General features: G+C 40.6%; 2 protein-coding genes across 6 annotated transcripts in view; both read right to left on the reverse strand.

The window, feature by feature from the left end:
* Window positions 1-21743, reverse strand: part of LOC307016354 (BAR/IMD domain-containing adapter protein 2-like) — a 53185-nt gene extending 31442 nt beyond the window's left edge. For 2 of the 5 annotated variants that reach the window (XM_079645413.1, XM_079645415.1), the window contains exons 1-3: window positions 21168-21739; window positions 6680-6755; window positions 3499-3585 (exon numbers count right to left, since the gene is read on the reverse strand). In XM_079645413.1, the coding sequence (XP_079501539.1) occupies window positions 3499-3585; window positions 6680-6755; window positions 21168-21239 (235 nt within the window). In that variant the 5' untranslated portion in view covers window positions 21240-21739. Of the gene's footprint in view, window positions 1-3498; window positions 3586-6679; window positions 6756-21167 lie in introns of all 5 variants that reach the window. The other 3 variants (XM_079645416.1, XM_079645414.1, XM_079645412.1) reach the window with 3 other exon arrangements.
* Window positions 21744-22699: 956 nt separating this feature from the next.
* Window positions 22700-27541, reverse strand: LOC307016056 (charged multivesicular body protein 6-like). The gene is made up of 8 exons (XM_079645092.1): window positions 27326-27541; window positions 26780-26889; window positions 26275-26362; window positions 25964-26050; window positions 25501-25566; window positions 23893-23973; window positions 23209-23284; window positions 22700-23104 (listed from the first exon to the last, which is right to left on the reverse strand). The coding sequence occupies exons 1-8, from the start codon at window positions 27389-27391 to the stop codon at window positions 23055-23057; spliced, it is 624 nt and encodes a 207-aa protein (XP_079501218.1). The 5' UTR covers window positions 27392-27541; the 3' UTR covers window positions 22700-23054.
* Window positions 27542-27547: the final 6 nt, after the last annotated feature.

The raw sequence follows: 27547 nt of genomic DNA on the forward strand, positions 1-27547 counted from the left end.
AAACAGGAGAAAGAAAGAGATGGTGAGCAGCTGCCGACTCTTGGATGTGTAGGTGGGACCATTTGCAGCCCGTCTCTTACTAAGGCTCTGTGGAGTTAACAGGCTTTAAAGAGGTGCAAGAAGAGCTCAAAAACACATATAAATGTGTGAACACGCGCAAATACAAACAAGCCATTGAAAATAATGTTTATCTTTTTAGTATAATCAGCCAGCAAACTCAATAACTCTTTAAACATACCTGTTTCACCTGATGCCAACTGATTATGTGACTGATGTGGAAAGTATTGGATGGAATGTTTATGATCACTTGGGTTCCCCACACGATGCTTTGAATCCTGAGTTTACACTTATATCCATCTCTGTAAGGTTATCGAGGGGATACATACAGCATCTGAACGGAACCAGGTGGAGATAAAAAGGGACAAGCAAACAATGCCTGAGACCAAAAAGATATACCTGTTTCCAAGCTTTAATTTTCCCTTAGGGTTCTTTTTATTTTTATTTTGATACATACACACATTACATGCAGATGAATTCAGCTATTCGGACATAATGGTATGGGAATGTATTTACTTTATCTTGGGTCCCCTATATTATACTCTTTTTCATCAATATATTATAGTTCTCAATTATATACAAAAAAAAAATGTCTCTGAAGTGTTTGGCTGGAAGTACCAAACAGATCATGCACTGTAGCATCCCATGAAACCCTCTGTTTCAGCCCTGTTTCAAAAGCGCTGATTCTCTGGCCGTTTCTCAATCGCGAGGATGCTTGCTTGGTAGCACATTTCTTCCGAGTCACTTCCTTCAGAAGCTAGGCAAGAATCCTTCCTGGCAATCGGAAAACGAAGAGTGGAACAGGCTAGCAAGTGTGCAGGTGTGCGTCATATGAGAGCCTTACATTTTTCCGCCACAGATTTGGGGAAATTGGTCCGTGCGCAAAGCATTATGGGGATTTGAAGGACGCGAAGTCTACCCATGTGCAGCCTCGAAATTACCCCCAAACCAAGGACGCGGCCTCGGTGGAATTCCAAGTATGCTGGAGATTGGAACAGTCCTTCGTAGTACTTCGTAGTATCCTTGAAACATTGGCTTGGAAGCCAGTTTCCTCGCCATTGAGAAACGGCCTCTGTCTGTTACTTTAGATGAAAATAAGGAGCCACTCCCCACGCCCCTCTGAGAGATATGGTTAACCTGTTAAGCCCGGGAGCGCCCGCCCCCGGGAGCGCCCGCCCCCGGGAGCGCCCGCCCCCGGGAGCGCCCACCCCCGGGGGCTCCCGCAACATCTTGCAAGAAACAGCGTCTGAGGGTTTTTTAACATTCAACAAACAATGAATGTGAATTTACTTGAAAATAAAAACATCTATATTGATTCTGACTTTTCTACATCCAACTCATAGGTGTATCATTGCTTTGAGAAAAAAGATTATAATTTACCCCTTTTAGAAGGGAAGATATAGTCATTTGGGAATGTCATTTTTGAGCCTGAAACCTGAAAAACAGGCTCAGGGCTTAAAAGGTTAAAAAGAACACAATGTTGCTCTAGGAGGAAATGCAGGTGATAAGGTGGGTGGGGGTCACCTTGGTTGGTGATTGGCTAATGGTTACACAAGCCAGAAAATCGTTATGACATCATAAAGTGGTCAAAATCAGCTCATTTTCAGACAGGTTTTTATATAAATGGATCAGGACAAAAATACAGTGCATCCTTTTTCCTGAAACTTTCAGAATCTCTTTACACAGAGGGGACACATGATTATGTATAAAAGACATGACAAAGTATATTTTGCACAATAGGTGACCTTTAGGTGAAAACATATTTTAGGATGTATAAAATCAGAACACGATTAATTCAAAAAGAGAGATTTGAAAGCATTTACTTTAATATATTGATATATTTAAGCAAGTTCTTTGCATCTGTATTCTTTATTTTAGCACAAGAGCTGTGTTTGGCTACCCTCCAGCTCTCTCCAATATGTGGATATTTCTGTCCTCTATCAGTTAAACAGGAAACTCTTTGGGACTCCCTGCACATGGTTTGACAGAAGGTTAGGGCATCGGTGCCGACCTCAGGGTGGGGACTCCAAAAAGTTGAGAGCAGGTGGCTGGAAAATAAAACAGCCCTAAGCCCCCCCCCCCCCCCCCCTTGGGAAACACGGTTGTATGCAGAGGAGTGTCGGGTGTACTGTAGCTGGTGTATTTAGCTGGAGGCTGGTAATAAACAACAGGGACCTATATCATACTAGCTACACCACAACCTTTCAACTTACAACTGCACGGCGAGATTCAGCTGATGAACACAGAGGAAAACAGATGGATGTAAAAGACACAGAGGATGAGTCATATTAAATATCCACTCCCTCACAGATCTTCCTCCAGGCACGGCTTTTGAAAATGAAATCAGTTTTCAGTTCTCTCATACACTTGTGACAAAAGAGGTGTATACTTCCACACGCACGATTTTCTAAATTGCCATGGCAACATGAGTAACAACGAGTGCGGGTTGACCAGCAAACACAGTAATGTAAACACATATTTTCAGATAACTTGTGTTCTATAGAATACCTCCTTGCTATTAAGTCACAGTGTTGTGGGGCGCAAGCAGAGATTAGATCAGCTGCTTGTGACTGTGGATTTTGGCTGGGGAAAGCCCAAGTGAGGCACAGAGTACAGTACCTGCTGTATCAATGAAAAACCTCACAAAGATAGAGAGATAAAGAGAGAAAGAGAGGGGTCGCGTTCTGAATAAAACATCCTGAGAGCACTTTCATGTGAATCCCTGTTGGCTGGGCTGGAGGAAACCCAAACTATATTTCAGCTCCACAGCAACAAAGGCCCCGTCAAATCAACAGCTACTTCCACGCAGATCAGGCAGTTGAAAGCACAATCAGCGCAAAGGAAATCTCTTCAAACAAGAGCTGATTTCCCATGGGCTGGTGACAGCAAATAAGGACACACTGAGAGTCAGCCATCACCTAGGAAACAACTCACTGTAAGAGGACCAGGTGTTGGTTGCCAATTGACCTCCATGTTTGTAACCAGAACACTCAAAGAGGCACAGCTTATTGACATGTCATGAGGTGCAACACTTCCAACATCTGGTAGAACCATGTATTTTTTCATACAGAATAAATACAACTTCCTAACCTGTCACATAAAAAGGTATTTTCCAATCAGCTCGGATGAAAAGGTGTTACCATAGTCCCTACCATTATTAAATAAATGATGTTCAGCTACGAGCTCATTGTGCTGACCGTACTCCATTTATTATTGCTACCTTTTTCTTCCCCTGACAGTTACTTTTTCTAGGATACAATCAAATTAACTGATACCCTGCCACCGCTAAAGCTGATGTTAGATTGTGTGTGTGTTTGTGAGTCCTTGTATGTGCGTGTGAATAACTGATGCTGCTGTTGTAGGCCGGTGTAGCCAACAAAAAGAAAGAAAAGGAGAGAAATCGCAGAAAGAGAAGCTGGTCATCAGGTAATTGTCACTTACCCAAATCTTTGGATCCTTGACTTTCACTGGCAAGTTCACCCATTCTCACCAGAGCATCAAAGTAGCCTTTAGCCGCAAACGTCACATCTAGAGACAAAGAGAAGCAAGAACAAAAAGAAAGTAGGATAAGAAACACAGCTTAAAGTAACAGCGCAGAGTGCCTCTTCAAACTGTAATACATCTTAGCTTTGTGTCAACAATGACGTCAGCAGTCTGGTCAGTGACGCGGAAACATTTACACCCTTTCCTTCTACTTCTGGTTTTACTCAGATGTTTTTCAAGCAGTGAATCACAGCTTCTGGCCACAAGATAATAAGCAACACTGATGTTGCTAAGTAATTACTGAACATCATCTTGCTTGCATTCTGCGTGCTTGATTGCAAAGAGGAAATTACAATGAGGACATTTCAGACAGATAATCTGTGCTTGATGGGGAAGCAACACGAGCACCAAAATGCATTTTGTTTATGGCTTAGCGTTACAAGTAAAGGAGGTTTATTATCAAAAAGTTGCTTTATTATGACCACAAAATGTATGTAAGATAGTTGATTATTTAATAGGGTTTTTTGGCACTAGGTATAAGCCATTTCACCTATATATTCAGTAGAGCCAGAATTAATGTTGCTCAGAATTACTTTTCCAGAAAACAACAGGACACCCTTTTTGTCCATTGTTACATCTATGATTAAAGTGAGATACTTGCTTAAGCGTGTTTAACGTTATGTTATCTGATGATTTGAATCAATATTTGTGCTTTTTTTTTCCCGTAAAAAAACAACAACTAATATTTGCAAACCAATAGCTGTGAGAAAACATTGTTGTTCCACCAAGGAATTTTGAAATGTCACGCTGCAACCCACATGCTGTTTACCACCACTTGCACTCTCCATCTACCAATCCATTTATTTATTTCTGTCAATATTTCTTAACAATGGACAGCAGGGTGGCACAATGACTCGGGGATACTGTTTATTATTGGATGGATAAAGGTTACACCTGTAGAAAAGGCTTCAACTGCTGCAGTGTGCCTCTGCCACGCTGGATGCTGAATTGTGGCCGACACTGCAAGGGGGGAGGGAAAGGAGGTCTAAGATTGATGAAAGCTGTTATAATGTTAATCGACTTGCCTTTATAATCTAACGGGGTTATGTAATTGCTCTGTTTAGTCACTAGTGTAAACAAGAGTCCAGTCTCTAGAACACGTGTATAGACACGCCACAACATGAACACCCAAAATGTTTGACCTTTGCTCTAGATCTTCAGGGAACACAAAAACAACCAGTGAGGTTAATCCTAATCTTCAACCATATCTCCTCTGCTCTCTCGCTAAATAAACAAAAATCAAGAATACTCGTGTTTGCTCAGATCAATATCCACCTCAGCCGCTATTATTCCATATGCTGCTGTGCTTTCGAACAAAGGTCACGCAGGCCGGAGTCTGTTTCCAGTGATTTCCGCCCTGCCTGCCAATCGGCCCATCTCCAGTGAATAATGGCCGCTGCTTCCAGAGGTGAATTCAACAGCGGTCCAAGTGACAGATGTGCCCCGTGATTGCAGACAGCTGCCAGGTGAGAGACACATTTACAACAATAGCCTGGCAGGGGCACACTAACTCTAGCAGACAGATGCAGCGTTGTGATAGAGGAAGACTCCCAGGCTGGAGGCCTCCAGCTCCGCTCCCAGGCAGAGGGACATATGCAAATGCTAATCCCAATTACAGCTGAGTCAACTGCAGTAGATGGTGTGCATTTCCTCCTTCCTCCCTCTCGCTGGGGGAACACCTGAGAACTGAGAGCAGGGCCTCTAGAGCATCACGCCTAATTTCTCCTCATCATACCAAACAGACCTCCTACTTGCTTTGTGAAAGGCGTGAGTGTGCGTGTCTGCGCATGTGCAGTCGGGGGATTGTGCGTGTAGGATGGTAGGAGCTAAGGCACATTTTCAAATTCATCTCCAAGCAACAGATTCTTTCTTCTTGCCTGAATCTGCTGCTGCAGCAGTGTGTGAGAGAGAGTGTGAGTGGGCTGCTGAAGGGTGGATGAGTAGATAAGCTGGATCTATACGGATATTTTACTTCTGTCTAATGAAATGTTTGAGGGGACAGACGGAGAGGATTACTGGTTCTCTGATTGTAACGCAGACAGACAATTGAGAGGGGAGGGATTCATCTCAGAGCTACTGATCTATCACTTACTGTATACTTCACACTATAGAAGAGGTGGGAGAAGCACACATCCCTTAATCAGGACAACAATCATTTGCTCTACTTGCATCTGTTGGGGGACTTGCATAATAACTCCAGGCTGTGTTTAGTGAACATTTGGACTCACTCAGTTGTATACATCTGTTGCTTTTACACTTACCAAATGCTGTGAGATTTAGAGACTTACGGCTGTGTAGGGAAATCTGGAACATGTCCATATCTAGATCTAGCAGGCCTAAACTGAAACCCTTTTGGCATTTCTGGTGTTTAATCATTTCAGCGATTGCACCATATGGGTAGAAGTGTGTGCTCCCAACCATCGCCCCCGCAAATCAGCCTCTTAGTTCCTTGTGTGGAGCCAATCCTGCAAAGTGGGTCTTTAATGGCTCAGTGAGACCCTACCAGTCTGTTTCCTACCTACACCAAGACCAGGATTAGTTATTGTGAGTGTCAGCAGAGAGAAGCACAGGCTTAGGGGGGGGGCATACTAATTGCTTATTAGTTGGACTGAGGGGGGTTCAGACTGTATTAAGGTTGAGGGGCGTTTTGGGGGAAAGTTTGTCTCAAGACAGAGGACAGTAAAAACTCTGATTATATATATATATATATATATATATATATATATATATATATATATATATATATATATATATATATATATATATATAAAAAGAATAATAATAATGCAAAAGTGATTTGTGTGCGACAAACGTATACCCACATATTTTCATTTGTAAATGTTGTGTTTTGACAGAGGGCTATCCTTACAGTTCTGACAGTACTGTTTTTCACATGCACCACATGATAATGCATACCTATTTGACATATAGGTTTATTGTACTGTCATTTGTTTAGAAAGACAAATAGATAGATAGATAAATGGATGGTAATAGGAGAGAGAGTGCTGGCTTGGCCATGAGCCTAAACCTGCAGTGAACAGGCAGCACGGTGAAAATAAATGAGACAAAAAGGACTTACTGGCAAGGGCCTTCTCATAGTTCTTCCCCATGGCAACGAAGTTCCGTAAGCAGGGGTTGAACTGCTCCATGATAGTCTGAAAGAGAAAACAAGAGATAAATGGGCGGCGGAGGTTTCACTTATCAGCAAGGCGAGGTCAAGGGCATGGAGACAGACTCACACCAAGCTCTATTCATTGTCTCCCAGATTAACTTCATGACTCTCTTTCTCCCTCCAACATACACAAACCTCCTTCAGCTGCACAAAATCTTTCTTGCACAGATACACGGCCATTGACCGAGTATGTGGACACCCTAACAGTTGTCTTAAATGGGAGTGAGCACAGGAATGCCTTCCTCCACTTACATCCTGCCACTTGTTGTGAGAATTGCTCTGGGTGGGATGAAGGGGGAGGGGCTGGAGTTAATGGTGGCGGCAGGGGAGTTGGTGAGATACTCTTGGAATAAGAAGTGACATTTGTGAAATGTACATTGACATTGATGTAGTTAGCCTAGAGAGCATGAGATGATGGACATAAAAGCTCATTAAGGCTGCAAAAGGACAGAGCAGTTTACATTTTAATGAGCTTAATATGGAGCTGTTGGCATCATTCATTAGCATCGAGGCTTCAAAGGAGTCTGGGCAATATAGAGAAAATTGAATATTACAAAACAAAATGGTCAAATACCTGGATATCAATATTGCAACAATATTGTTATAGGTTGATTGTTGGTGCTTTCTTTATATGTACACCATGATGTTTGATAAATAACAGTATACATCATTAATGTGAGATAGTGTGTAAGTGGGTAAATGAAATAATAAGTTAATACGATATCCAAAATCTAAGACAATATCTAATCTTAAATCACAATATTGTTTTAATATACATTTCCTGGTCATACTTGAATTTTTAACATTATATTTTTATATCAAATCAGTTTTTATTTATATAGCACATTTTAAAATGATTTTTGGTCGAGCCAAAGTGCTGTACATGCAAATAATAAATAACACATTACTACAATCGCAAACAGAAGACAATCAATTACAACAGCAAATATAAAAAATCAAACACAGGAATGAAGGGGGAGGGGCTGGAGTTAATGGTGGCGGCAGGAGAGTTATATAATGCAAGTATCTTAAAATAAACGCTTCAATTGTCAATATAACTAGATTATGAGCAGAGTTTGTGTCATGTCAGCAATAAGCAATATTCTGCATTACTCTGATACAGTATCATACTACACTGTAGACAAAGTCGTATATTCAGAGAATGCATGATGCCTGACGTCTCCCACCATCATCGTTTCCTCTACTTCTCCTCTAGCTATCCTCGCTCCTCCTGTGCTCCTCCAGGGCTTCCTCCAATTAGCTGGTCCCCAGTCAGCCAGTCAGGAACAGCCAGGGGACAGAGAGACAACCACAACACTGCAGCAGCAGACACAGGCCATCAATACAGCAGGAGAACACTTCATAATCTACTTCCAGCAAAAATTCATGCTGTGGCAGAATAATATGGCAGTGTTAACCTGAAACAACCCTGGCAGCTCATCCTAAAAATCATATGCCTTTTATCTTCAGTCAAGCCTCAGCATTGTTGAGTGCCAAGATGTAGATAGGATGTTATATGTGTGTGTGTTTGTGTGCACTTGTGTATCCCAACAGGAGTCAAAGTTGAACTGGCTTAAATGCACCAAAGCCCACCTACAGTAGAAATACCAGTGAGTCAGACATAAACACAGATACTTTCATTACCAACAGTAACTTCATACACTTCTGCGTGACTGAACTTGCATCTGAAGCTATTGCAGCAAAACTTGATTCCATAAAACGGGACACAATTTACGACTAACTACAACACAGCCTGTATAGCCTGAACACGGAAAAGGGTATAAACTTTTACATATGTATAAGTATGGATTTATTGATCTATTTCATACCACACAACAACATCTGTTCTGATATTTGATAAGGTTAATCAAACATGCTTTTCCTTTTGACTTAAAGGTCACCTATTATGCAAACTCCACTTGTTCCTGTCTTTTATACATAAAAATGTGTCCCCTCTGTGTAAAGAGATTCTGACCGTTTCAGGAAAAAATATTTGCTCACTTTTTCACGGTTTGTGTAAGCATTAGCCAATAACCAACCAAGGTAAGAGTATCATTAGGCGCATTCACACCGCAGTACTTTTCCCACAAAGGTTCATGAGAACTTAGTTAATGAGAACTCTTTAGTTCTCATGAACTAAGTACAGATCTATGATCTCAATGGGACCAATCTGGATAAATAAAGGTTACAAACAAACAAAGATCGCGTTCACACCGGAATAAGTTCCTGGGGAAGGAATAAGGTTATGGCTAGAAAGGATCCGTCTAGTGTAAATATGACGTCACGTTCTCGTTGTAACTCTCGTTGGAGCTGCTCGGAAAAAACATCTACAGCAGTGACATGATGCAACATACCCATTCATGCAGCAGGATAATAGTAAAACAATGAAAGGGGACATTTCATTGCACCAGGAGCTATCTTGGGACTTTTACTGTGACAACATTGACTTGCCTGTGAATAAAAAATAAACCGCAGTGTTGGTGATCTACAGTGTTGTCATTCTTCTTTGAACAGCAAGACCGCTAACACCCTATTTCAACAATCACACTCCCTGTCATTAACATAATTAATAGATAGTTTAGCTTCTCACGATCATTTGCTGTGGCCCACTGATGTTAACGATCGTAACTGAAAGGCTGCCTGCCAAACGTAAACATTCAGCAACGTGACTTGCAAACTCTCGCGAGAGTTTTACACTAGACGGATCCTTTCTAGCCATAACCAAGGAATAAGAATTAGGCAAATGATGCCGCTGACGTCACTTCTTCTCCTTCTTTGGGTTTACTGGCAGGCCGCAAACAACTTCACGGCGTATATTGCCACCCGAAGTCCCCGGTCGGAAGTCCCCGGAGTTGGGGACTGGCTTCCCAGCTTCTACTGAAGCCTTCCGAGTAAATCGCCAGAACGCCGACACCTCCTCATCTCCACCTCTCCCATGTTTTCTTTTGTGTTGCCATAAGTTAGTCTCTCTGCGTTTCTGCGCTGGGCTAATGCTAATAATGCTAATAATGCAATGCGAGGATAATAAAATGGCGGCTTCACAAAACTTTTTGGACTTTTACGGGGCGTGGTTTGCATTCCACCCAGCCAATCAGAAAAAGGAACCATTTTCTCCCACGAAAGTACCTGCTTTCTAGCAGGGATCGAAAAGGGGGTAAAAAAGTTTCTGATATACTCATTTTAGTTCCGGCTCTTTTTGGTGTGAACGCGACATTTCGGAACTATATCGGAACTAAAGTGGGAAAAGTACTGCGGTGTGAACGCGGCTATTGTGTTCTTTTAACCACATATCTCTCAGAGGGGAGTGGCTCTTTATTTTCATCTAAAGCAGTGCTTCTCAAAGTGTGGTCCGCGGACCACCGGTGGTCCGTGAGCACCCCCTAGTAGTCTGTGAGTATATTGGTAACATTGCACATTTAAAATAAATAAATAAATGTAAGTTTTCCGCACTCTCGCGGGAATATCTCCGTAATGGAGCAAGTTTAAGTTTAAGTTTCGATTGCATGATATAGCCCAACGCAACACCTTCCTCACACATGTTGCCACTTGTTTGTACCATTTTCCGGCGATTTGTAATCTGTTCTAGAAAAACAATGTGATTTTGGATATTTTTGGAGTTAGGTGGTCCACGAGGGTTTTTTTATTGGTTAAGTGGTCCTTGGTATGAAAAAGTTTGAGAAACACTGATCTAAAGTAACAGACAGAGAATCAGCACTTTTGAAAAAGAGGGGATTAAGGGATGCTACAATGATCTGTTTGGTGTTTGTAGCCAAACACTTCAGAGACATGTTTTGTATATATCTGAGACCTATAATATATTTATGAAAAACAGTATAATAGGAGACCTTTAAAACATGATAATCCAAATATCTAAATATTTACCCATTTCATATATCTTAACCGTTTTAGAAATGTGTGGCCATAGTTTCTTCACTTTAAGAAGCATATACTGACTTGTGGAAATTGTGTATAAAAAATGGTTTTATATTCTGGTAGTTGTGGCAGAAAAAAACAAGAGTGAGCAAAAAGAGGTTCGGGTTCCCATGGATATTGGTCGGCTGAACTTAGAGGTCATCATCCTCCTTGTTATAAGTTCCTGTCTGTTAACTGGTTCTAGCCCTCAAGCGAAAAACTGATTCTCAGGAAGTCTCTGCAGTGGCTCAGCCGCTATTGGGAACACGGTGAGACATGTTCTCAAAAAGAGAGCATATTTATACTGCAGTCTCTTGAATACAGAGCTGATTGCTTCAGCAGGAGGGCACCATGTCAGCGTATTGTTTTACATAAACATATTCCAAAGCTACCATGAAAAGATGGTGGAATGAGTAGTTTAAAGTATTCTCACAGTTAAAATCAGCTGCCTTTATTTACCGTCAGGCTCTGTTAGTCTAATATACCAGACGAAAGGAGCATAATTGGGGAGAATCCCTCCTTTAAGCACACGGTACTCGTATAAAAAAAAAGGTATCCCTGCTCTCTCCGCCTCTGGGAAGATAAAAGACTAACACGTCCCTGAGGAAAGGTTTATACCTCAATCTTCCTTCTATCTACCTTATTTTGATGTGAAGTGCATCTCCTAGAGGATAGGGTCACACACGCACATGCACACACACATCAGCTTGTGCACACTCCTACATTAATACAAGTCTTCATAATAAAGAGTGGTGATGTTTGATGGTGGGAGGATTACATAACAAAGCAAAGCCCTGTGCAGCATCATTACGGCACACTCTCCCACTGAGGAGGCCAAAGGTGGCTGACACAGGCCCAGCCGCCTTACTGAATAAATGCATACATTTATGAAGTTATTGAACACAACGACTTTAATGATTAGCCACACATATCTAAAATAGGCCCATACATTGCAGTGACATAAGGGGTAGACAAGAGGGAACATCTCATCTCTTCCCATTGTTGCTAAATGTGTCATCCCAGTTCTCTTGTACTACATTGTTACCCTAATTGTGGCAGCTAATTGGGAAATTGGGCCAAGAGGCACTTCAAGTTGTGTGACATGGAGAGAGAGAGAGAGAGAGAGAGACTGAGAGAAAGACTGAAAGGGAAAGAGGGATCAACAAAGTGATTGAGTAGAAAATTGCGAGGAAGGAATATTTCAAGAATTACGAGCAAGGGTGTAGAAGTAATTACGTGCTGTACATCCCTTCCCATCCAATACTCATATCATTTTTCAATGAAGATATAATTAAATGAGAAAACGTCCCGGCTAAAGTGTAATTATTTATTTTGACTGTGGAAAGAAAAAGCTGTCCATTTTGCGTTCTACTCAAGGACTGAATTAATTCATTATCAACACTCTGGACAAAAATAGGGACAAAGAAATGTCTACAAAATGAATCAAATCTGTTTCACATCCAGTTGTGCTGTGAGGAGCATGAGCATTGAGGCTGCAGATAAGGGAAAACACAGGAATACAATTATTGTTCTCATCTTGGAAGTAAGGAACCATGTTAGTACATGGGAAATAGTTTCACGATTTTGACTATGGGTTATCAATCCATCTTCGCTCATTCTGTACCATCACACACAAAATGCAGTAATGATATACAAAGAGGGTAATTTCAATGTAACACACGCTGATAGAACCAGAGGGAATCACGCACAATCAGAAGCCAGGATGTCATCATCATCATCATCATCTGTTCCTTCGCACCCTCCCCTTGCTCCTTCCACCTCTTCTACATGGCAACCAGCCTCTGGCATGAAACATGCCCATGATAAAATCAGAACTGTTGCCCCCGTACTAATGGGAGCACTGTAGAAGAAGTGACAGAGCCCAATGTTATCAGGGAGGAAGTTAAAGAGGATAATGTCTAGATGGACTGGTGACAACTGCAAATATAGCATTCTTTCCCTAATTACTAACACTATGAGGCAATGATGAGTCTCATGACAGCTGTGACCTTTAGCATACTGTGCCAAGAGTAAAGATCCAGGTTGCTGTGTGTTTCTGTCTGGTAAACAAAGACGGACAAGAAAAAGACACATGTGCATCTGAGGGTCCCCCAACTTTCCCAGGGGAACCCCTAGCCCATCCTATGCAATATCTTGCTTTCATGATGTAAAGCTAAAGTATAAAGCTAGCGGCAATGCTTGTGGAATGTTTAATCACAGCAAGCCAGGGTAATAGCTGTTAACATGTTTCTATTTTACTCCAGTAAACAGTTTTAATAATTAATGTTGCCATATGCAAACAAGTGCAAGATAAATGTAAACTACAATTAAATAAAGCTAAACTCAAAGCCACTGGGTTTTGCCTTGGGGGAATCCATGGGTACACATTGCAAATCTATGGCTCTGCATCTAGCTCACTGTGTAGGTCAGTCGATTCCAAAGTTATTGGCAACAGCTTAGTGCAATTTATTTGGACTTTGCTGCAGTAGACTGACTGAATGAGTGTATGTGGTTTGGGTTTTAAACCACATCTCAACCCTCAAAACCTTTCCTCTCTTCAACTTAACTTGGGTTGCTGTCATTGTACTAAGATCAGCTTGTCAAAAATGTATTGCGCTGCCTTCAAGACCATGTATCAGAATTAGAAAAAGTAGCATCAATTTAACAATGAGTAGGGACTGTTTTCTGTGATTCTCATTGATTGAGAGAACAGTGAAAAGACTATAGAAACTGACTGTTATCATTATATATCAAACTATGAGTTAAATATATATCTGCATAAAGTGTATTTTAAAATGTAGGTTTTCAACTTTTTAGGTTGCTGAAAAAAACTGATATTTTGGAGAGTATGCATGTGTATTGTGTCAACTGGGTTACTCTCCCATGAGATCTGGTACCAAGGCTTCTCATACATGTTTAGACTATTTCTCCTGCTATCACAACAGGGAATGTCAGACTTCTTTGCTACAGTATATTGGACAACAGCCACTAGTAACATGTTGCATTCCAACAAATCTAATAAGATTTTGCCAGAAGAATGCTAATTTAATTTAGCGTGCAAAAAATGAACTCAAGTAAATGTGTTGCATTCTCCAATTTCCTTATAGGGACAGGAGGCAAACTTGTGTTAAATCTTACATTTATAGATCAACACCACTTCCCTGCATTGTAGTGGCATTGAGGTTTTTGAGGGTACCACACAAGGAATGTGGAATTGAGGGGGCTAAAAATCACTGCAGTGCTAGGGTACAAGTGAATGGAATAAAGCCAACTTATTACTGCAATACAGCTAAAAGACAGGTTAGAGAGCTTTCTAAGACATCTATACAAAAGAAACACTGTCACACGCTTATTTCAGAGCAAAGTCCAGGTATACACCCGGAGTAGATACAAAGAAGTGTGTCCTTCTTGCATACCTAAAGCCCTACTAATCACACCATGTGCTTTCAGTGGAAGTTAGGACTATAACCAAATCCAAGAATACCACGTGAATATTTGCTCCCTTACTCATTTCTGAGTTGTGTTGTGGAGCACAAGCTGTTAATCATCGTGTGATCAGAGAGTTCTGCATAGTTTTAGAGCAGCTCTTGTGTTCTTTTGTTATATAGAGGAGTTAAAAGTATAATATTGCACATTGTTCATGTCAAACACAGACGGGGATCCAAAGATGTTTCTAAATGCACTTACTTAGGGCTAGGCAACCATTCGCCTGTTCATGCAGCACACTCTGACAGTTACAGCACATGCTCCTACAGTATGTTAAAGATAAGGATGTTGCTTATATCTTCCAAATGATGCTAATGCATGATATTCCAAACGAGTCATGTTAATTGGACCGTCCAGTTTTGTTTAATCTTAGCAAAGTATTTGAAGACACCTTTCTCATTGGATCAGGGGGAACTTGTTTAATCTCTTTAGACTTGAGAAAATAACTTGGTGAAAATATTTGTTTTTATCAAATGTGATCTTCTGCACTTTCTGTAATTATGTTGTCTTTGCAAAAATGAAGAAACAATATAAAAAAAGGAAATAGATTCTGCTTATCCAATAACACTCATGAGTCACATGCTACACATTTCAGACAAGAGCTATGCTAACCGAGGCGGTTCAACTGTTGGATCCAAGCAAAAGGATGCATCCGGATCACCACAAATCTTTAATCCCCTCTTACTAAAACTTATCAATGGACACTCCCATGCTCTTGCTTTTCTCAGTCATGCAAACACACCTTGTTATCTGAACGGTGTGGCATGTGTGAAGAGAGGTGGAAGAGAGAGATACTTAAGTTAACTTGCAAATATTAGCTGTTTGTGTGTGTGCTTTATCTGCAAACTTACAATGTCAGCAACATGAAAACAATGCATGCCACGTCATGTGGAAGAGGTGAAATGCCTAGTCATGTTAGTGGTGCATACTGCATAAGCTCGCAAAGTATTTTGTACGCTTTGGCTTTTATAAATCGAAAAGTTGTGACCTGAGGCCTGTTGGGGAGGTTCTCTGTAATGACCCTACCTTTATACTGCAGTGTCTCCTGCTGCCAGTGCACATCAAACCATGTGCTTGCCAGAAACAGAACTATTTGTTATGTTTGTTTGCTTTTCTGTCATCTGCAGCCAGTGTGACCCCACACTCAGCTCGGCATCAGCCACTCAACTAACCCAACACACGCACTGGTTACCACAGCAACCAAGACCCAGAGTTATTTGCTAGCTTTATTTCTTTGACCAGCAAAACACCCTTTCATTTTGGCAGAGGATACAAATGCATTAGTCTGAATCCCTCATAATATTGTTCATTTCAGTTGCGAAAGACTCGGCTCAAAAGCAGGAAGGCAATAAACAGTGAGCAGAGATTGCTGTTCCTGCAAATGTCCATCAAGTGAAGACAAAATACACATCAGCATGGATTCCTTCAATGAGGAGATAAAGAACACATCAGACAATTTACATTTAGCATTTCTGCTTTAAAGCTTTGAGGAAGGGGGTTTATGAATAATTGATGTGTGAGGGTCCCCTTGCTGACCTCTTCCTCTCAACATTCAGATTTCAACACAGCCCTACATTGACAGAAAACCATGTGTCAAGCGAATAACAAATGTAAACACCAAATACATTTATATTTCCTATTCAAGTGTTCCAAATCTACATCTCTAAGGGCTCACTCAATTTAAATTGTGACAAAGACGGTACATCCTGTTATAATTAGGAGCAGGAATATCATTTTAATAGAAAAATGTACTAAGAGTACAGAGAATTCCATGGCAATGTGTCTCGGTTGAATCACTTTACATCCCAATGGTGAAGTTTCAATCATGTTAATGTCAAAAGTAATCATCTAAACCATGTGGCAACCTGAATTCTTTCTGCAACATCGCATGACTGTCTGGGTCCCAGAGAAACACTGGGGTTTGGGGCTCTGCTAGCCGGGTGGGTGGAGTGAGGCCAATGCTACTGAAAGTAGCAGCATCTGCCACAGAGCTCTAGCCACAGGCATGTTAACTGCAGTCCATGACCCCTTAAATGTAATGCCATTGTCCAATGCCACAGTACTAACTGAAATGTTCTGTCTCTGCTTCTGTGTGTCTCTTTCAGTCCTTGTAATTAAAGCTTCACCCTCCACAGTAATTAGGGACTATTTCAACAAGGATGTGGAATGTCTCCATCTATGCTTCCTTTTCTTCATCTCCTTCTCTGATCCACCCCCACAATAAAGCATTTTAAGTCTTTCTATGAAGACAAAATTCCGCTCTTATATATGCTGCTCTTGTGACGGATAAGTAATATTCTGGAAGATCGCAATGTTAAGGTCACTTAATACGAATCTTTTTCCATCGGTATGGCTATGAAGCTTCTTTTTCGTCAATACAGTGTAGCCTTGTATTTAGCACTGAGCATCTCCAGTCTCAGTCCTTGAAAAACCAACGAGTAAAAGAAAAGAGAGAATGTCTCTAAACCATCCGCCCCCAGACGTGCAGAGAAGGTGGGTGTGTGGAGCAATAGTCCTCTCTCTGCATCGCAGTCAAATGCACAGGGAACAAATCTGCTGTTTCAAAGGCAATGAATGTTATGATATCTCCTGCAGTGCATAATGCAATCTGTTCAAAGCCCTAGGCACCAGCAGGCATACACTTGTAGAAACACTATATTCTGGAGGCAGATGTTGAAGAGCTGAAGTCATTTAAAACCCCATTAAATCGCATATTATAAGGCAAGTGGCGGCTGATGTGATATACCGCAAGAAAAAAGGTAAATAAAGTGATGGATGGCGTAATCATTCAAGTGACCCCAGACGACATCTCAATGCATGACCACACAGCACTGTATACACTGCGGACAGGCCCGTTTACACTGGATCCCTTATGGGCTTTTTATGAAGCATTTCTCTTCATTTACGACAGGTTCAACATCTCCCTTTTATCTTGGTCCGAAACTAAATCTATGGCTTTTCCTCACTCGCCTTCTCCCGCCCTTCACCAACTGTAAGTCTTTTAGCACAATGATATGACAGAAACACATAAGAATAATAGCACATTGTTGCTAAGAGACAACCTGTTCAGATCTCCCACATGAGATTGTGGTGAAACTGTAGTCCTATTATCATTATATCATTCATTTGACTGTTGTGAACGTCACGACAATATTGCAACAGTAAGAGAAAGCTTGTTATATAACATGATGACTTTTAGCCACAAAAACAAACCAGAGATTATTAAGTATGGCGCTCGGTGAGGTTAACGTCAAACAACTATTTTGTCTTCCTCATAACAACCATTTGAGAAAATGGCAACCACTGTTTTCCTGGCTGTGTTGATAATTAGGGAGTGGCAGTATATGGGAAAATGAGTGTTGTCCTGAGGGCAGGTAGAGACGAGACACACCCTTCTATTTCCTTACCTGGCAGGGTGTGTTCAAAACCTGCACCGCATGTATCGGGGAGAGAACACACAACACTTCCATGAAATAATGTTCATGTTATAATGTGCTAAAGGGTGTGGTCAACCAACTTGCCTCCATGCCTTAGGACCTTTAGGATACAAGTTTGGACTGTGGAAAAACCCTAGTAGTGATTAAAATGTTTAATTATTGACCGTTACAAACACAGCCCCATTCTTCTGAAGCCTCTAGTCTGATCAATCTGTTTGTTCACGCCACCCTCCTCCCCCCACTCCTCCCAAGCCAGGTTGGCCTCTCAGACTTCATCCATCGGCATGCTAAGAGGCTTGACCCGGGGGCACAACCTCTCTCTCAGACACACAGTGACAAGGCCAGCTGGTGAAGAGGACTGTGGGCACTGCACACGAACACGCAAACAGCGAGTGTCAGTCTTAAGTATGTGTCTCACCCCGTCAGCGCTGGAATGACTAGATGCCAATTGCCACGTCTGGAACTGCCTGTCTAATACGAGGGAGGAGACTCAGGTGAATCACATGGGATCACGCTGGGATTGGTGGGTTTTACAGGGTTGACTCCCCTGTTGATTAAGATAAAGTCATCTCAAAAAACTAAGGAGTGCCTCTGGCCTTTACCAAAGGAACAATACTTTCAGTGAGATGCTGAATCTCAAGTCTCGCCCTCATAGTGCGCAAAGTCCCAGCCCTGTTAAACACACACACTCAACTGGGCTAACATGAGTCACAGCGGTGCAGTTACCCTCCTCTCCTCCCATGCGATTTCTCAGTATCTGCCCAGCTGCTGTCTGCAATGACTTTTCAGCTGCTGTATGTTTTTAGATCTGCTCTTCCTCAGGAGAGGTCTGCTTGCATACAAAGTAGACAAACACAATTACTGTCTACGGAGGCTTTCAAATGTGCATCAGGGAGAGAGAAATGGGTAGGGTTATTGCAGGAAGCTAGTGTAGTGAAAGTCCCATTTGTTTTCTCTCAAAGTTGGTATAAGGTGAGTGGTTGTTGGAGCTTTTTCAAAACCTGGAGTTACATGAGAGTGTTTTAATAATCAGTGCAAAGAAACGGAAACAGCATTACTAAATGGTAAAAAGCTACAAAAAAAAGGTAAGACACTATAAACTCCAGGGAGGAACATATCCAATATTTGCACCCTGCTTTCTTTGACACCTATGGCGGGATAAACTCTTAACTCATCACACAGCATATTATTTGATTTGGGATCAATTTTTGCATCACTGAAATACACAATTACGTTTTTTCTGTAATTTGCAATACTTCTGTAACATGCCTTACAGCTTCACCATTCCCCCGATGTGCCTTACAATCCACAAACATTTAAACTGACTGATTCTGCACTTCATACTAGAACAATGTGTCATTTTGCATCATAATAGCAGCAGTCTTCCATGACCATATATGCTCATTATTGCCTATCCTTTTAATAGAATGTCAAATATTGAGAATTAAACAAGTGTGATATTGAGAGTATGTAACACTTAAAAAAATGCAGTATGCTGTGAAAGACTGCTGCTTTTCATCTAGTAGATATGATGGCACTGGCAGTCAAATTGAACCCATCCCTTTAAATATTAAAACATACTCAAGATAACTGCCTGTTCACTTTGACGTTAGTAAAGAGAGCACAATTGGCAAGGCAGTGACTGGGGATGACACTCTCTGTGACCTCTTAGCTTCTGCCACAAGGTCAGGTCCCAAGTGTGGAAGAAGGACTGTCACTCCACTGGCTGTCAGGACTTTGCCGGGGTCTTTCCCCCCAAAGATAAAAGCCCCACTGCCTGGCTCCTACTTGAAAAAGCAAGGAATCAGGATTCTGTCACCTACAGTGAGTATATGTATATATATATATATATATACATATACATATACACACCCATATCAGTAGGTGTAAACACTTGGATGAACCCCGGCAGAGCATGGCCTTACATTCACAATGAAAAGGATACACTATAGGTTGTGTGACCAATTCAGGACAGAAATAGCCACCTGAAATATTTTTGTTCCCTTGTTGGCTCTAAAAGAAGCCCTAGCTCATCTGACCTCCTTTCTGATAGATGTCTATTCCCTGTGGGAGAATGAACAGCTACCAACTACCCATTCTACTGTCCATCTGTGAGGGACGTTACAGCTGGATTAGGGCTTTGGGGCCGTTGAAAGTAGGATAACATTAAAGGGTTATTTATGTGTAAATAATGACTAGGAATATATTGAAAGAGATCTCCTCCAGTATCAGTATGCTACAATCAAAACAGAAGCCTGAGATCACTAAACACAGGAGTGGACCCCTATAACATGTTGATACATGAATCTGTGATTGGAAAAAACATTGATCAGCTACAATTTCATAATCAATTTCCAAGCATTGTTAGGTGAAAAATGACAAATCTCAATGTTGAATCCGATGATCTCATTCTATTTGTTTAACATCATTGCAAATGTTAAAAAACAAGCCTATTGAAGACCTCATTTGTTTTTGTTTTTAACAGTTTTCGGCCCTTTCAAAGATAAAATAATACATCTACTAAGATGAAATCCCAAAGCCAATATATCCAATACATTTTAAAACTAAGAAACGCTTTCCCAGTAACCATACTGGGTCGGTAATTTTGGAGAAACCAGCTCGAGTGCGCTAGAATTTGAAAATACACAGAAAAAAATCTGCCACTTCCTTACAGAGCCCCTCCTCCAACACACACATGACCAATGAGGGCACGAGATAAGTTTGTGCAGAGATGGAAGGCTGACAGGCAGGTAGGCCATCCAGTTACTTTAGCCGGGCCGGCTAAAATGATTGGTCGTGCTTTTTACAGTAATACGGCTTCCACAGATGACATTTTTTAATGGATTTTTTGTCAAAGCGCTTAAGATATTCATTGCTATCGGGATGTTAAGAGCATTCCATGGGATATAACAAGTGTATCTCGAGCCGGTTTCTCAAACTTACCTACCCCACCTTTAACTTGTAAATGCAAAGTTCACACAGGTTTAGGCAGAACCGGTTTGAGTGTTGAAATCCCTGTGGGGCAAATGTTTACTTGTTGCAACAGATAAGCCCAGCCTTCTCTGCCCGTCAAACACTGGCTTCTGGAATGCATCGTGTCCTCATTTCAGGATGGAAACTAGGCTATAGAAATCCACTGGTGTCTTAGGAAAAGGCTCAACTGGTATCAGAGAAGAAGGTGGACTGAACAATAGGCCTACATGTAGGAAAAACTGATCAAGTGACTTTGGTTTTGTAAGCTGCAGGTAATTTTTAACTGAGGTGATGCCTTAATTATCAAACCTGCAGAAATATGTGGAGGTGGAAGACCATAGAATGTATAAATAAAGTGGAAAACAGACAATTTTGGTAAACTAATCAGAATAATATCACCCAACTGATCCACTGCGCCTCTCCCCTAAAAGGGATTATCGAAGAAGAAAAAACATTAGGCTTTGAATGCGCCTTGACCAATAGAAATATGTCTGATTAAATGGTGGAATTGCACTGTGTATCTGACATATTTAGTCAAATTCTCTATGTTAGCTACCCCAAAACTTTATTCATTAGTTGAACCTTACCTTATAGACATTTTCCGTCATGCGGTGAACCTCGTCGGTGCGAGACATCGTGAAATCTTCAGCCAGGACCATAAACGTTTATTTTTCCTTCAAACGTGTATCCGATTAAAAATGAGGGAAAGGGTAAATTCACGAGTTGGATTTTACAATAGGCGAGGCAACGCGCCCGTGAGAGTGAGAAGATACAGCGCTTCCGAAACCCCACTCCAACTAAACACACCTTCCCTCTCCACAGCTGACAGCCCGCTGCTGCCTTCAGGAACTCCACGACAGATGAGCTTTTCACCCTCTGAGATGAGCAGCAGAAGGCTTGAGAAATAAACTCGGAAATACAATGATGCTAAAAAGGGGCATATTTACAAATTAAAGGTCCTCTTTTTATGTGTCATATAAAATACCATACCTAATTGAAAACAAACGATTCACCAGTGCTAGGCTGAACTGGATGTAGTCTTATTCAGAAATGTTGTACGCTAATTTTACAAAAACTAAATGAGTGTTGGCTAAAAATTAAAAGAGACTGTCAGTAAATGTGTGTTTCTATGTTGACGAGGCTTCCATACTACTCGAATGTTCACTCCGCTCAAACCCTAATCAAACATTTCCCACAGTATTAGAATGCAGCACCACCTTATTAGAGTGCACGCCCCCATAACTCTCTACCAATCGAGCTCTACCATTACTATAGTATACACAAGCACAATGCTCATAGAACATGTCACAGTTAAAAGAAGTTTCTGCCCTGTAAAAGTATACCTAATATATTCCGAGTTTGATATACCTATTTATGTTACCAATCCTATTGTCTGATTAAGATGAGCTTAAAGACACAGTTCTCTAAAGTGTACATCCATTTAAAGCAATTATGTAGTAGTGCATCACTTCGAAATGGCTGCTCTAAATAAATCACATAGAGCCAAAAACACTGATCCATATCAGCGTAGTGCCTTTTGTTGTTTAATGCTTATGCCCATCAGAGCATTTAAGCACACTCTTGCTGCCATTTAATTAATCTTCAAATAGAGTGCAGTAGAGGAACTGCTGTCCCAATGAAGGTTTTCTTATTTGTGTTTACAAAATAACATGTTATGTATACAACTGCATTGAAAGTCTGTGAGCAAGACATACTCTTGATTGTTTTCAGTTACACCACAGGTGATGTTTTTCTCACAGTGGGTAATTTGTGTTAGTTTCATTGTACATGCCAATTAGAGTCTAAGTGCACACTTAGTGTGGGATTGTAAATACTATTACTGGCTTTCTTGTCTCAACATCTCCCACATATCAGCAACATGAGCTGTATACTTTTTTTCTCAATAACCACGCACACTTCACTGATGGGAGGTGAATGAACACACCTGTTTTGTTGGGCAAAAAGAAAATCTAGGAGGTAGTGCCCCCCTCTGGAGAAACAATGAAACACAATCTAGAGTTGTGAATGAAATGCTATGATATAAAATGTCTGTTAGAGCCACAGAACCTTACTTGTTTGCAGTTATAAAAGATCAAATGATAAGAAATTGAAGAAAACATGTTGCCAAGGTTCAGTTTTATATGGAAAACAGTTGGAATTAATGTGTAAAACATCTACAAATGTGTCCTTTTAATTCTGTGACACCATAACCAGAGAAGTTACAATGTGACATTGCTGTGCTATTCTAATTCAGACACAGAAGAAAATCATATTTCCAATCCTTTAAGTAGATACTTCAACAGAGTAGTAAACCAGAGTGCAGACACAGTGCCGGTCCTGACAAATGTGTGAAGGTGCACTGATATCTGCAGATCCCATCTTCACCTTCTGTCAACAGTTAGGAATGAAATACTGAATTCAACAGACAGCTCCTTGGAACAAGACAGCCTATTTCCAATAATAAAAGTACTCTTCTAGGCTGCCAACATCTCTCTTTCTGGCTTGTTCTTTGCTTCTCTCCTCTCTAGACAAGAAAGTCAAAGTAAAACAAATATCAGTTACTGTAAATACACTTTATCAAGAGTGTGAGGAATGCATTGTGATATAAGATTAGAAAAACAGCCATACCCGGTTCAGCCTTAGCTGCCTCTGGGACCCCTCCTATTGGCTCAGTAGGGACCTCTGGAAGGGCTAAATCTTCTCCCTGTTTCCGGACAAGGGAAGAGTAACAATACAAGTTGCAACAATACAAAGTTAAATTACCAATCAGAAAAGCACAATAATATAACATTGGCAAAGACCTTTTCCCTGAAGTGCAATAATATTACTCAGCACTAAGGCTGTCATTGTTATTATATGAGCCAAGTTATTTAACCCAAACTTGTTTGATGGCACATCCCAAAAAATGTTAGTTATCCTGCTAAAAAGGTTCAAGAGCATTTCTTTCTACTTTTTCCAAATTGAAAATCCTAAGAGTTAAAATCTGTCTTCTAGTGTGAAATAATTTGTGTCGTTCGATAGGAATGACAATTTGCATAATTTAAAATAACAATTATACACCCTATTATTGCTGACAATTAATTATATTGTGGCTTGTAACATTGCTAGAAGCATTCCTCTCCTCCAGATATTGATATTTTACAAATCATGTCAAATATAAATACAGTTAGTGGCAAACATCTGAAGCATGTGATTACACCAGGCCTCAGTGTGTAGCTTTAAATGTGGAGTGGGACGTTACAGGGAAAGATAATGCACGATCAGCAAACATTCTCTGTGATAAGAAAGGTGCAAGGCCCACTCAACGCCCACCTGAGTGATGGCTTCCAGCTCGGCTAAAACAGCATCCTCGTCCTCCTGCGTCAGGGCTCCAGCCAGCAGCTCATCTATTTGCTACAGGAGCAAAACGTGTTAGCTGACAGCATAATATAGCACTATAATGGCACATTTCCACTGCAGCGGGGTAGCCCCGTTTAAGCGTCCCTAAGCGTCCTCGCTCAGGCCGCCTCGCTGGCCGTCCGAGGCCGTGGCGCATTTCCTTTACAGTTTAGGACCTGGGGTAGCAACGCATTGTAGGTGGGGCGATCGGCTTTTCGGCGGGCTTTTTGGGGCGGAGCGACGCTGGGTAAAACTGCAGTGGCGTCATCTTCAATGCAACACAACTCACAAAACACACACAACAATGGAGGATGTGGAAGCGATCGTTTACTCCGTTTACAAAAATGCTGTGTATAAAAATGCTGCAAGCTTGCTTCTAGATATATATGCGACGCTAGGGATGATCTCGCGCGCGATCTTGTGACGATTCTCTCTGACCAATCAGCAGTCGAGAGTGTTGACGTCACTAGTTAAGCCCTGGCCCTGGCCTGATAGAACCACGATTTTCTGGGGCCGGAAAAATTGGAAAAAAGTACCCGCTAGCCGGTGCTACGCGATATATGGAAAGGCCACCAAAAACTGGCCTGGCTGCTTGAGGACGATTAAACGGGGCTACCCGCTGCAGTGGAAATGCGCCATAACACTCCTTGTTGTTAACCACCAACTATGTGCAATATATATATGCCGTTAATAACTGTGCAATATATACCTGGCTGCTAAATCTTCAGAACTGTTACAGGATGTGTTTTTTTGTAAATTGTGTAACTTTATTTATATAAAATGTGTTTATCTTTAAAAGATAATCTGAGATATATTTGGTTAAAAAGAACACAATGGTGCTCTAGGAGGAGATTCAGGTGATAAGGTGTGTGTGGGGGGGGGGGGGTTACCTTGGTTAGTTAATGGCTAATGGTTACACAAGCCAAAAAAACATTATGACATCATAAAGTGGCCAAAATCTGATCAGCTCATTTTCAGACAGGTATTTATATAAAATAAATGGATCAGGACAAAAAGAGAAAGAATCTTTTTTTTCATGAAACTTTCAGAATCTCTTTACGCAGAGGGGACACATGTTGATGTACAAAAACGTGAAAAAGTGGATTTAGCATAATAGGTCCCCTTTAATATTTTTGTATGCATGCTTCTTAGGTAACATTAAGCTGTCTTTGGCTCTTTTCTGCTGTAACAATGTAAATGTCCCCTCTGTGGGACTAATAAAGGTATTCTGATTCTGACAGTGACAGCCTTGATTTTATGTTGTCTTACTATCAACATGGACAGTTATCCCTGTAATGGGAAATGTGTTTATTTTGTATTTGTGCAGTGTGCATCCTCTAAACATATAACATTTGGTAATGATTTTCAAATACAAAATTGCATTATTCAAATAATGTTTTTTTATAGTGCAAATTAAGTTGATCTTAAACTTACAGCTAAAATAAACATATTCTATAGAGGTTTTGACAAACAATTATTGAAAAAATAAAATAGAAAAGGCGATGTAAAAGGGTTTTCGACTGATATCAAGCAGACATTTACCTTTTGATAATCTATAGAGTCCTGGGTCTCATCCATGATTCTCTCCACATCTTCAATTGACATGATCTGTCAAGAAGAGAAACTCCATGATACAGAGGTGTTTTTAGATGAAAGGTTCTTTCCACATATTCTGGCTGGCTTGTGAATTTCTTGAACAAGATCTGTACACTGTATCCAAGGATGTGCAGCAGTCACACCGCTGCAGTCAAGGCTTTGCTTCTTAATCCTTTAATCTTCAAACAATGTGCACCAGCTATGCTAACACAAACCACAAGCGTTCTCTGCTGCTTTCTTCACCAGAGGATCACATTCATTGAAGTATGTGTATCAGTGGAAACGTTGACATTGTTGAAGTATTCACTAACTAACATATCTAAAGCTTAAAGTGGTAATATTATCGTTTAATGTGAAAGGGAGTTTTCTGAAAACAAAACATGAATTAGAAACATGAAAGCAAATTTACCTCGTGCATACTCTTCAGACAATCATTGCCAACCTTAAGTCCTTCGATTACTTTCATCTCAATTTGCATGAACTCAATATCTTGGACCTGTTGATAAAAGAAAAACAAGTTACAAAATGACTCCCACACCATGACTGCATAGTGGCTCATTATGTTTTTCATTGCATAAGTCCTGCCTATATTGAATATCAGACAGCCATATTATACCGTAAAAGAAAAAAACATATATTGGAAGATTTTACTTTATTATAAAGTTAGCTTGGTGAATTAAAAAGGGATGACATTGAAGAGTGTAATCTCACAAAACTTACCATGTGCTCTAGGTTTGAAATCTGATTTTCAGTCTTTTCTAGTAGTTGATCCTGATATCGTTTTTTCTTAAGAAGCAGCAGTGCTTTCCTTTGATAACAGATACAAAGGGAAAACATAATACAGCAGAGAGAAAGCTTTAAAGTATTCATACAGAATGTGGTATTGCATACACAGTAAACAGACAGTGGTCTTCAACGAAGGTTCTACATACAGTATAGGCTTATCATGCAGCATTGCTTTTTAATCAAAACCTACTTACAGTGTTCTTAATAACTATTACAAAAATAATACATGTATATCATTTTCAACACTGCTTTTTTAAGCTTGTTTCAAGATGTATAACAAACATTACACAGAAACACAACAGAAAACCATATCATTTTTGATTTAACATTCTCTATTGTATGTTGTTGCCTGCCTTTATAGAACTGTTACTACATGGTGATACATACAGTATTGTTTCAGATGTGAACTGAAAAAGGTATATGTCTTTTTAATGCTTACTCTTTCTTGCCATCTTTTAGCAGCTGCTTTGCCAGAAGCCGCTCTTTCTGTAGCTGCAGGTAGATTCTCTTTTGATACTGCTTCAATTTATCTCTCTGCTGCTTCAATTGCTGGAAAACAAATACAAGTCAAGTGTGTTTTAACCAACTGACAATATTATAATAAGAAAGGCTACACATGATTAAGATGGTGTTAACTCTGGTTACATTTAACAATATAATGTACAGTTTAGAACATCTAAGAAGTTGACCATTACGGATGATACAATTCAATTTCACCAATTAATATTCATTATATGAATTTTCTGTAACGCGTTGAATTGTTCACTGTGGTTTTAGACTTCATAACACACACCCAAAGACAACACTTAGCTAGTCCCAACAAAAGGGGTTCTGTACAGACGCTGAATAACAGTGGCATGCTAGGAAATGAAGCTAAAAATAATCCATGTAGCCTGTTAACTACAGCGCTATGCACTGAGCTACCCATTGCCTTGCATTCAAGTAACGGGGAACTAATCTGCTGCTACAGCCGCTATCAGCTCACCAAAATGGCTTTGTCTTGTTCCGTTACACGCGAAGGTTGACTCTTTCTCCCGAAAATGTTTCCCATTATTTAGCCACATCCCCTCCAGAACCCCCTTCATCAAGAGACAAATTATTACTTAATTCCGAACATTTTGGCATGATAATAAACAGCCTACGATGGCTAGCAGAGCTAACTGTCTGCCACCATATCCAGTGTTTTGTTTCCTATGGCAAGCGAGAT

This window comes from Notothenia rossii, assembly GCF_949606895.1.
Source record: "Notothenia rossii genome assembly, chromosome: 8".
In the NCBI taxonomy this organism is placed as follows: domain Eukaryota; kingdom Metazoa; phylum Chordata; class Actinopteri; order Perciformes; family Nototheniidae; genus Notothenia; species Notothenia rossii.